Here is a 12,513-nt window from a genome sequence, read left to right as displayed (position 1 = left end):
CTATACTATTGTTTATGATATAACTCGTTGTATTATGCATTGTGACAGTGGTTTTTTTTTTTCGAAAATTGAAAAATGAAACGGGACACTGAATCAAGTCACCTGATATTTACGAACTGACGACAGTCAATTAAGAAATGTGTACTACATACAATATACGTGCTACATATTCTTTAACTTTTGGACAACTGTACTTCATTTTGTGAAAATATATTAAAAGAAATATTTGTAGTTATTGTCTACTAACAAATGACAATAAGATAATACAAAGGAAATATTTGTTGTATTCCGAAACATTGTTGGGTCAGAAATATTTGCGATTAATTAAAAAAATATTAGAAAGCAAAAAGCAAATGTATTTGATCGATCCAATATTTAAAAAGTTTAATCAGTTTGATTGTTTTCAACATATTTGTATTTTCGTCGTAAATAATCATAAATTCTGCACGTCAAAAAGTTATACGTATTAAGTAATCCTCAAATTTTTACGACGTCATCTCCTATCGATTATTTTCTGTGAGACTGCAACCTCCTCGACCTCCTTCAAGCATCACACTTAATCAATTTTTGCAATTCAGGAAGCCTTCTAAAACACAGCACTATACCTATATAATTATTCGAACGATCGACAGATACAGAATGTCCCAACACGTAAGGTTACTAACGTGAAATCTAGTAGAAAATATAATTCTAATAGGAAGTATGAAGAAGTCTCAATATATCAATCACAAAAATTTAAATGGAATCTGTAGAAGATTTCTTATCCATGAATAATAAAAGTTTATTTTGGAATTTCGCTGAACACGGTTTCGATATAGCACGGGCGAATTACATACATAATATACAGGGTGGTCCGTTTAAGTTAGGCCACCTAAATATCTCTCAGGTTATTTTGATGCAAAAAATATTTGTTACGTAATGTTCATAGTGTCAATGGACGAATATCTGGCAAGAATATTTTTTTCCCAAGGTCATTTTTTTTCGGTGGTATCAAGGTCATCGGTGTTTTTTGACACATAACTACATTTTTTTTCTATTGCATCGTGTATCTGATCGAAAAATACATTCAGATATTTATAATAATATGACCTTGAAATGACGTAACAAATATTTTTTGCATCACAATAACCTGAAGAGGTATTTACGTGGCCTTACTTAAACAGGCCACCCTGTACCACAAAATGTATATTTTACAATTATTTAATTTATTTATACCGACTTATAAGACAGTTGCCTGTACGTATTACATGTACGTAAAAATGCTTCCGTAGTAACTGTTCAAAAATTACGCATCATGCTATTCACTCATGAGGCTGAAAAAACGTCTATACATGAAACTCGCGGAATGCAGTAACTAACAATGATAATAATTTAATATAACAGTTATTCAAAATGTGTTCCCCTTTTTGTAAGAATTTTTGATACCTTTATATATTATCGAATTAACGACACTTCCCTGGTCTTCCTACTGTTCTTTCATATCAGTGTATGCTTCCATTATCCGTACAATCGATTCTCCTTCTCTAGTAATCGATCTTAAATAAGCTTCGTCTCTCAATTAATTATTTATTATTAATTTCATCAATGTATTCAACCACTGACAAATAATTTCCTAATGTCTTAAGTACCCATACTACTATACTATATGTATATATACTTAACCTTAGAATGGCCAACGCTTCTTAAAATTGTGCGAGTAGCTGTGACTAGATATATTTAGACTTCTTCCATACAACTTCCATTCTTTTTTTATCACTTGGGAATATGATTTTGTTCTTACAGCAATTAATGTTTCGAACAATAGCGAAAACCTTAGTCATAATGGACCTTTACTGTCGTCTAACGATTAACAAAAGTTTGAATGAGATCACTATCATATGGTTCCCCCAAAATTAAGAATATAGTCGTAAGTAGAACGATATTGTAAGAATAATGGTTCAATGAAACATGTACCAATTGTAACAATCCAAACATTTACTACCGGTAACGTATTTTTCAAAAACTACGTAAATACTTGATAGTATTTATCATAAACGTCGTTAATGGCCTTATATTTTGAGACACCATCTATATTTTTAATATCTATCAATCGATATGATTCTGCTTTTTAAATCCGTACTTTCAATCACAAACAGTAGTAAAATGGGAATCAATTATTTAGAACATCTTGGGACCACAAGTTTCTGTTCTGATTAACACGTTCATACCCACATCTGAATTTTGAGAACGGTGCTCTAGACATTATGTCTGTATCCGATTAATCTCGTTACTCGACATATAATTGTCATCGTAACATCATAAACGACATGTATAAAAGGAATTATTATACTTCTTGAGCTTGAGGCTTTGAGAATACGAAAGTCTTGTTCGAATGAAAGTTATTATTCATTATCTTATGTAAGGAATTCAATAAAATATTTTAATTCTTTCATAAGATTCTTATGCACAGGGATTACTCCATCAACTTTATTTCTTTAATCGAAATCATGTTAATCGTTCTTATGACCTACGATTTATTTGGTGTTCTTATAAATATAGGGAACAGATTCTATGAACAGTTAGTATTCTCAGTGAATATACAACAAGCAAAAACGTATGTACGCATACCCAGATAGCACATGGCGACTTGAAGACGTCCATTTTACGGCTCTTTTAGGTCTAAGCCGCCTTTAAGCCGTCTTCAAGGAGTCATGCGTTATCTGGGTATCAGTTGTATTGTTTTGGTATTTTAAATTAAGAACATTATTTATAGCTAATAATCATAACAGTATTGGATAAACCAATCCTAAAAAAATAGCAGAAAAAGGACGTGTTAAGAAACTACTGAAAACAATATTTCCCTCTTATACATAACTTTTTACTTATTTTCCTTAGTAATTTCTTTAAGATTTTTCCAAATACACAATAACTGGATTATCCAGAATACCGTCGTGTATCCAGAAAAAATAATTTTGATTTTTAATGACGAGAAAATTAATCAGTATTCTTCGGTAACAAAATTTGTTATGATAATAAACATTTAATCATAGTATTTCAAATACACTGAAATTACACAAATTAGTCAAATCGCGAAATGAAGGATGAATAATTTATGGAGAAAATCTAAATCAATTTTTTTGCTATTTTCTAGTTTTGTTATGGTAAATAATAGTATAATTAAACTTAAAATCTACTGTCGTTCGAATAATTACAAACAAAACTGTATATTTATACAAGTACGTCTGGATCGACGCAAGATACCGATACAAACGAATCGATTTTTCATAGTTATAAAGTTGTTCCTATGAAAAAGATCGAATGTTAGAGCTTAACTGTCGACTTAGCCTTGTAAAGCCTTGTTAATTGTAAAAGTTTATTTCGACAGATGGTATAAATAAAACCCCGTGCACAATAAGCAGCCCTCGAATCAAAAGAGGTAAGAAAAGAATCGAAGGATTTCTAAGTTTCTATAGATTCCAAAAAACGAACAACCTTTGTACTTTAAAACAGTAAGAAAATAAGTGACCACTAGAGGCTAGTGATAGTATTAAGGAAAAAATGTAAAACCAAATATAATTAACAGCGAGCACAAATATGAACTACTTTCACTTAATTGCAACCTTATTGCAGAGTACATACATATGTACTATAAATCTACTCAATACGCTTACATAGAAGCCAAATTATAAGAATTATTAATTTTAGTACACGCCTATACGACTTGAGGCATTTAAATAACAATCTTAATACTGTTTTAGTATTGTAGAGTTCAGAAATTTCTTTCTGATACTTGGTCATTAAAATTTAGTAAATAGCAATAACTTTAGTAAGTTTAGCATTAGATATACTTAGAGTTTCGAATTTACAAGAAATTCAATGAATTTACAGCGTTTAAGAAGACACTTTTAACAGCAAATCATTTTTCATTTATATGTACATATATTGTTTGTCTATGTAATTTCACAAAACAAAACAATAAATCTTATTTTCAAAACTAAGTAAATACTTATTACGTTTAAATAGTAGGGCTTTCCATTTAAATCGTTATTTCGATACCCTTTTGTAGCAATTAAAATAAAGAAAATGATAAATTTGAAAATCTAAAGGGGTACAAAATTTATTTAAATGTTAATATTCTGTAATGTATATATGACTAATATTCTATATTCCGTAAATTGCCTTATGTAAATCGTATTCCATTCCACATTTATAAATGATACCAGACGACGACATTGAAATTATAAGTAAGCATAAATATACTTTTAATATAAAATATTTATGAATTGCATTAAACATGGCATACAAGAAGATCCTAGCCTAGCTAAGGAACACAACAGATCAATGTTACTACTCGCGGATATGATTGCATATCCGCGTTCACTGTACTCGCCAAATTTAGCACGTATATAACCAGTCGCCCGTGCCGCTTCGGACCTATCGTCCTACGGCATGATTGGGGACCAGAGGAATAAAAAAGCATGCGACTCACCCGATGATAGAAGGGCTCCGTATAAGACAAGAATCTTGAATCAAGTGAAGCTTTGCCCGTGGACATCTTATTGAATACTCAGTGATGAATGTGAGCTTTACTGGACGACATTATCCTGAAAATCCTAACGAAAAAAATTATTAGTTACTACTCTTTTAACACGTTAATATTCTTTAATTCTTTCTCATTTAATTTGTAATTAAAATGATTCAACTTTGTATTAATAACAATTGAAAAACAAAAATTGGATACTTATTAATTTAATAAAATTCAGTCATGAAGAAAAAGACCCTACTGGAAATTCATTTTTAAAGACAAAAAGACTAATCATGATTCTTTAATAAGATATTTGACTCTACATATTGAACAACCCACAGGTGATCCCATTGTCAAAGCCATTGCAAGACACATAACATAAGTCTAGCAAACATGTTACTTTGACTCAAAAACCTACCCATCGCAAAATGTCTTCTTATACATCATCTCTAATATAATGTGTGTATGGAACACTTTTTTTTAATGCAAAGTATCAAATTTTTCAATCATGCAGAATATGAAATTAAATCAAGCTATTCAATGATATTCTCATTGGATATCATTTTGTATTATCATTGTGTGATTATATTGGTTAGTGCAAGGAGGAAGTCTGAGATTGTCACATTCCTCCACTAACGTTTGATTCATCATATATGTATTCAATATATTCTAGCCTACAGAGATTCATATATACAATCCACTAAAGGATACGCATTGAATATTAAGAGTATTAATACTGCTTTTTCCAATTATAAAATGTTTATTAATTGTATCAGTAGTAGAAAATGCTATGTATAGGAAGACCCTACCCTACCTAAGAAATACAATTGATCAATGTTACTACTCGAAGGTATGATAGCATACCCACGTTCACCGTACTTGCCATATTTAGCATATTGTATACAACCAGTTGCCCATGCCATGTTGGACTAATTATCCTATGGCATGATTAGGCACTGGAGGAGTAAAAAAGGCATGCAAAGACTCACCCGATGATAGAAGGGCCTACAGTTATTGCTGGTGGAACTTCACAGTAGGATGTCCGTTTAGTGTTTGACTAAAAACAAAAAAACAAGACAAATTTATTATACTCAGTATTATTATTATTGATAAATGTTACACACTAATTATTTAGTTTATAATATTTATGTGTTATGTTGTAGCATAATACATAACTATGCTGTCAGCATGAATGTTTTTTTATTTAATCCACATCCTGCTTTTGTACATATTCAAAAAATCCTTACAAGAACCAAAATTGCATTAGTTATGCATACTTTGATAGAAAGCATGATAAACTATACAGCTTGTATTAATCAAATTTATATCCGAAACTGTATATAAATGCAAATACAATAATCTCATACGGAAATACACGAGAAATTTTTTATTTTAATACAATTTCACGACCGAAATACAGTAAATTACAAATATTTCCAATTTGAATGTCTCGAAGTATTGTTGTTTAAATTTTTTAACATTGAAGGAAGCCATTTTGAATACTTCAACTAAATATATGAATTGAATAAAGTGCTCGAAAAAATTCTCATTCGATCTTAACACAAACTACGAAATCACGATTATTTCACTTACGGTTAAAAACAATATAAAAATAAGTAATGAAGTGTCACTTTGTTGTTATAATAAATGTTATAATAAATGTTACAATAACTTACCAGAATTCATCAATTTCCCGCCGAATTCCGTTTGAAGAGACTCAACGATACTCAGGACGGTAGTGCATACTTCCAAGCCGAAACTCTGGAACAGAAAATAAACATGCATTTTAAGTAATTACACAACGTTAAGAATAGTGACGTTACACATGAACAATTATTGAACTCGTGGTGTGTCGCAAAGATTTCAAATTGAGTCAGAAATACGTAAACATTATATTAATTGGTATACAGTGCAACCGAAAAGTAAAGCGATACCTACGATATCGAATTAATTTGGGATTATTTAGTCTATATTGAATAATATTAAAGGACAGTAACGACAGAGAGCTAATGAAGGTACTAGTAATTAATATATATGAATAAAGATGAAAAGTAAATGTCAAACACTCACTTTAGCACGAACAAACGGCTTCTACGTCTTATTGCGTTAACTTCTTCGAGACGAATGACACTTCGGTTACACTCGGCCGGTCTCGAGCAGTTCATTCGGCTATCTTCGGGGGATTGCGCGTAGCTGATTGGTCAGGTCAGAGCGGTAGCTTCCCGCCTAATCGACTTGGCGGGAAAAAACATGTACCCTACTCCAGTTTAAAAGCCGAATGTAACACTTGAAAAACATAACACCAAAAATATATACATATGTATTTTGTCACTCATCTAAAAGATAACTTATTAAATGTCCGTTAACATGTTTATAGAGAATACTAAATTTATTCAGATTTTACTTGATGGGAAGCATGATCTGGGAAACTAACATATCTCTCATTCTTGTAAACGAAGCCAATGTCAAGATTGATAACAATCGAAAGCCGATCGAAAAATTCTTACTTTCTAACAAATTTGTTCGACACTTATGCACAAAACATAGTTAAACTCATTTAAATAAAATAATTAATATTTAATATCTCTCGCGAATACTAAGACGGGATTATTGTTTTATCATTTGTGATAAAATAGAAATTATTTACGTGTAAAACTTGATTACCATATCTACATCTTACATGTTACAAGTATTAAAGGACAGTAACGATAGAGAGCTAATGAAGGTACTAGTAATTAATATACATGAATAAGGATGAAAGGTAACTGTCAAACACTCACTTTCGCACGAGCAAACAACTTCTGCGTCGTATCGTGTCAACTTCTCTGAAACGAATGACACTTCGGTTACATTCGGCCAGTCTCGAACGATTCATTCGGCTGTCTTCGGGGAATCGCGAGTAGTTGATTGGTCAGAGCAGTAGATCCCCGACTAATACGACTTGGCGGGAATATACATGTGCAGTAATCCAGTTTAAAAGATGAATGTACCACTTAACAAACTCCTTGAAGAATCTATATACCTGATACAACCATGAGACAGCGGGTAATTGGCGCATGTTAATTGATCAGTTTCCGGAAATTTGGCCCAGTTTATAGAATAGAATTTTTCTCTTACCTCAATTTGTATGAAATTAAATAACAATACATTAAATATTTTCGACAATAGAATATTGATAGCAATCACATTTTCGATGGGATTTGTTAAACATTCTATCAGCTATTTTGTAATGCAAATAGTTATTACTTATAAGAAGCAGAAATCGAAATATACGGAAACTTGTGAGATATGGATCGTTTTATGCACTTTAACCTGCAGTAAATTTTATTTTATTGTAAATTATTAAACAACGACCATGTCTTAATGTTCATGACGATTGTTAACTAAATATTATGTAATTTAAATGTGTTTCAATAGAGTTTTATGCGAGAAATACGTAAAAATTTGTAGCACATTAGGAATTCTTCGATCGACGTTTGATTGCGATTGTCCTTGACAATAACTGTTATAATTTTGAGCATAGAATATTTGGCTTATTATATATATTATTAATATTTAACATATACATTTCATTTTGTAATTTAATATTAAATAATCATTAAAATACTTAAATATCGATTGCAAATGCATTTAGATAAAGTGAAATTGAGTTAATCTGTAATAAATTAAGTTGTGCAAATTTACTGCATTTTTGACGTGAATCTGCTATCAGGGTATTAGCAAGTCTATTCGATTTCTGACGTCAAATCATGTTACCAGGCCTGTTGTATTTCTGCCACTAGTTTACTGACAGAACTGATGTAGGAAATCTGTACGTCAGGTATGCAGCAGAACCTAGTAATATCTGGTTAGAGTAGATGGCTGACAGGCAGAGATGGGTTGAAATTATCATACATGACTTTGATTCGTTGATTCTTATAAAGCCGCCGAATCGTATCTTCATCTTTGTAAGAATCAACTAATCAAAGTCAAGTATGATAATTTCTAACTACCTCTGCTGACAGGGTGGTTTAAGTAGTTTCCTTCAAATCACTAGAGAAACAACTGGATTATATAGCAATGCAATTGATTATACTAGGGATTTTTTCCTCAGAAACTTGCCTACTATATACTTGAAGTAACATACGGATGAACCGTTCCTTCATCGATACGTGCCACCGAAGGTTCCATTATTTAACGACACCTTCTTCCCAGTCTATCCGTTGATTCTGTACTATATTAAAAATGAGAATCGGTGATTACCCTATTGAATACGATCCGGGAAGACATGGCCCATATGATCCTGCTCGATATTACGGAAAACGTGAGTTTTTTCATTCTATCTCGAAGTACTCGTTTAATTGAAGATATTTAAATTAAATGAAAAAATGTCATACATTTACAGCTGATACACCCTTCGGTGAACTGAAACTTGCTGAAATACCCTCATGGTTGGGACGACGTAATAAGGGAATTCGTCCCCTCATGGCATTAGGTTCCCGAGGTACATACATGTTTAATATGATAAAGTGGCCATATTGAGCCTTAAACAATTGCATAACAACTGCTTACTTGAAAATTTGTTTTTTATTGAACTATTTGCATTATATTGCTTAAACATTAAGTTCATTAATAGCGCCATAAAAAGTTTCTTGAAATATTTAATATTTTATGACAGAATATTATATTATATTATATTCTACTATATTATATTATAAATACTCTTATTGAAGGAACAAATACAGTTTTCAACTCATTTTTTAATGTCTGTGACTGTATCATCATTGATGTTTAAAAGGTCATTTAAAAATAATAAAAGTGGATGTTTATGCATATTCAAAATTTCATAGATTAACACATTCCTTGTCACAAATATTATTTTTGATGCGTATTAATTTTGTTATTCAGGCCAATTGATGTACTTTGCCATTAACAGACAAAGTACAATGAAATAATTTGTCTTATTACTAACTCGAACTGTATTATATATGGAACAGTTTTGCAACCATACACCAATTGTCGTACATACAGCATGAGCTTTCAGTTGTTACAACATATGTAATCCATGCAGTTCTCTTTAGTTGTATCTTTACATTATGATTCCTATCCACTTTTATTTTGTGTATAAAATGTTAGAAAGTTTACCAATAATAATGTAAATAAGTCAATCCTGTCCAAAAAAAAAAAGGCTATAGGCTGGTAAGAAGGTTGAAGTACCCTTACACCAGATTGAACAATAAAAGGGACCATTCGGTAGCTTACCAAGAACAAACATCTTTACTCATTCTTAACCCCTTATTTCGATTGGGCAGGTAATAACTGGAAAAAACCAGTTTGTCTGGTTTGCTCTATTTTCCCTATTAAATTGCATACAAAAAGTAGACAAAAAAACTAATGCATTGTAGTTACCAAGACACGTATTAGAAAATTTTTCCTATACTTTTATTGAAAGACCTAATTGTAAAACATTAAAAACACTAAAAAATGCAGAGAAATATAGATTTTTTTATTGAAATTTTAAAGCAAATAGATTTATATTTTTACCCTAACGATGTATTATTATTAATAATCCTTAATTTTTTTTTAATTTTTTGATTTGGTGCGCAGTAGTTGTAAAAATCAAAAACCGACTTTTTCGACGTCTTTTCCCAGAAAAAATAACTTATTGTTAGACTTTGAATTTATGCACATATTTTCTTTATTTAGTAAGTATATTGTACAATGTTAAATATTTCGACATTGAACAAAACAGCATATAAATTAAAGAAGTTACATATTTTTTTAAATAGTTGGAAAATATTTTTTTTGTTGTGATTTAATTTGAAATTGAAAAAACATATTATTAATGTGATAAAAGTGTGAGTATGTGCAGGGCTCGAACGCAAATCTGAAAAAATGTCGGAGCCGCTTGACCGCACACACACATACACAGGATAGTAATTAAATTAACTTCTTTAATTTATGTACTAGTTTGTTAAATGTAAAGATATTTAAGATCGTACAATATATTTATTTAAAAAAGGAAATACAAAAATTCAATGTATAAATTACCTTTTAACGGAAAAAATCTCGAAAAAATCGGTTTTTGATTTTTACAACTACGGCACACCTTACCGAAAAAATCTGAAAAAAGATTAAGGACAGTACTTATAATAATACGCCGATACTGTAAAAATATAAATCTAGTCACTTTAAAGTTTCAATAAAAATCCGTATGTTTCAGCATTTTTTAATGAACAAAGACGGATAATCGATTTGTCCCCAGTTACTACCCTCCTGGTCGAGATAGGGGATTGAAAATTTGTGCAAGTTGTTTTTTCTTGGTAAAACATCACCAGTTCAATTTGGTGTAAGAGAATTCTGACCCTATTATCTCGCAATATCCTTTTTTCCATATCCATACTTATATAACAGTGGTGGCCAAACCTTGTCAGAATAGGAACCATACATTGCATATCAGAAATCATGGAGAGCCTCATCCTCTATTGGAACAGTATTAAATTGTGAGTTACACTGTCAATCTGTGTGTATATCACACTACCTAATAAAGTCAGCAAACCTACTAAAATATCATATCACATACGATCATATATCCAGTTTATAAAAAAATAGTGTATAAGTATATGGGACCTGCAATAAAGGTCTAAGAGGACCCGCAGTTTGGCCAGCATGATTATATAACATGTTTGAAATTCTAAAAAATTTTAATTCACTCCTTTGTTGGAAAGAATTGATTCATTATAATTTATTACTTTTACTACATGTAATCTAACATTAAAGATCTGAGATAAAAACTAAGTATGTAAGTAGCGTTATTGTTTAATTACAGCTTTTTGGCGATGGCAGCATAAACATGTGCAGCCTAGGAAAGCAGGTATAGCTCCACTGTTCCAAGTTGCTGTTGGATCATCCATCATATTCTATGTGTTCAATTACTTACGTATTAGTAAGTATACAATTTGAAAAACAAACATCAATTTAAATATTATGTAAGGACCGTCTAGTAACGAAATACGTTTCAATTTTCAGGGGGTCACAGGAACTACAAGTACCATTAGGACATTACTACGTCATTGATGAAGATATATTCAGTCAAGATAGAATATTTCAATATATTAGTTAATCAATTTAAAAATTAACAAACTTACTACACTTGTAAAGTAAAATAAATATTATTAAAATGTAATTGAGTATATTGTGGCATTAACTGAACTAATTGTACGAGTAGTTTGTAGGCAATAGTAATGTAAAGTTAAAAACAGTGTAACATCTTGAACTTTACTACATTAACAATTTGAAACTGACAGTTACTTTCGATTTTTGAAACAGTCTTTTAGTTTAATTACAATTCATCATACTATTTATATTTAGTGTGAATAGTTAAAAAATTAAAATCATGTTTTTGTAATAAATATCCACCTTAATTTAAACTAATTCTCCTATTAACATTTTAATGTTAAATATTCAAGTCCGTACTGAAGTTAACCAACATAAGATTAATAAATAGCTGTTTTACCATTAAATTTAAAAATAAAACAATATGTGATTAATTAACAAGGAATACGATTACATACTAAACTTTATTATAATATTTCGAGAATTTTCACAAACTTTTACAGTCGTAAAACTACGACATGTGAAATTGCTAAATAGTTCAAAAAAGTTAAAAATAGCTTACAAATTTCGATACTTTCATTTTTTTACAATCTGAAGAATTGAACTACTTCGAAAAGTATTTTACTTATGGTAAGTAAATATAATTCTGCTAAAGATTTTTTCACACTGGAGACTTAATTCATTGTTGCAATAATAAATAAAGTAACTAAAGAAACATTTCCAAATACTGCAAAATTTCGGTCAAATGAATAGTGGCAATACGTAATGTAATTCTAATTTTTTAAAATTTGGTGTTACAAGATCGAAAATGATTTAAATAGAGTCGTGTTCACGTCACTATAGCGCGAGATTTGAACTTACCAGAACTTATTCTCTTCATCTTTAACATAATTACACTATGAATTTTAAGCATT

At 30.4% G+C, this 12,513-nt stretch overlaps 1 protein-coding gene across 1 annotated transcript; it reads left to right on the top strand.

Annotated features, from left to right (window-relative positions):
- Positions 1–8,627: 8,627 nt before the first annotated feature.
- On the top strand, positions 8,628–11,648 carry LOC107190847 (putative ATP synthase subunit f, mitochondrial). The gene is made up of 4 exons (XM_015579736.1): positions 8,628–8,807; positions 8,889–8,987; positions 11,313–11,429; positions 11,513–11,648. The coding sequence occupies exons 1-4, from the start codon at positions 8,729–8,731 to the stop codon at positions 11,539–11,541; spliced, it is 324 nt and encodes a 107-aa protein (XP_015435222.1). The 5' UTR covers positions 8,628–8,728; the 3' UTR covers positions 11,542–11,648.
- Positions 11,649–12,513: the final 865 nt, after the last annotated feature.

Source organism: Dufourea novaeangliae, unplaced genomic scaffold (assembly GCF_001272555.1).
Source record: "Dufourea novaeangliae isolate 0120121106 unplaced genomic scaffold, ASM127255v1 scaffold11, whole genome shotgun sequence".
Classification (NCBI taxonomy): Eukaryota; Metazoa; Arthropoda; class Insecta; order Hymenoptera; family Halictidae; genus Dufourea; species Dufourea novaeangliae.
This window is presented reverse-complemented; position numbering and strand designations above follow the sequence as displayed.

Excerpts from the sequence above, each read along its gene's own strand:
- LOC107190847 (XM_015579736.1), top strand. The coding sequence starts at position 8,729 with ATGAGAATCGGTGATTACCCTATTGAATACGATCCGGGAAGACATGGC. Across the intron at positions 8,808-8,888 it reads TGCTCGATATTACGGAAAAC|CTGATACACCCTTCGGTGAA; the intron begins GTGAGTTTTTTC and ends ATACATTTACAG. Across the intron at positions 11,430-11,512 it reads GTTCAATTACTTACGTATTA|GGGGTCACAGGAACTACAAG; the intron begins GTAAGTATACAA and ends TTCAATTTTCAG.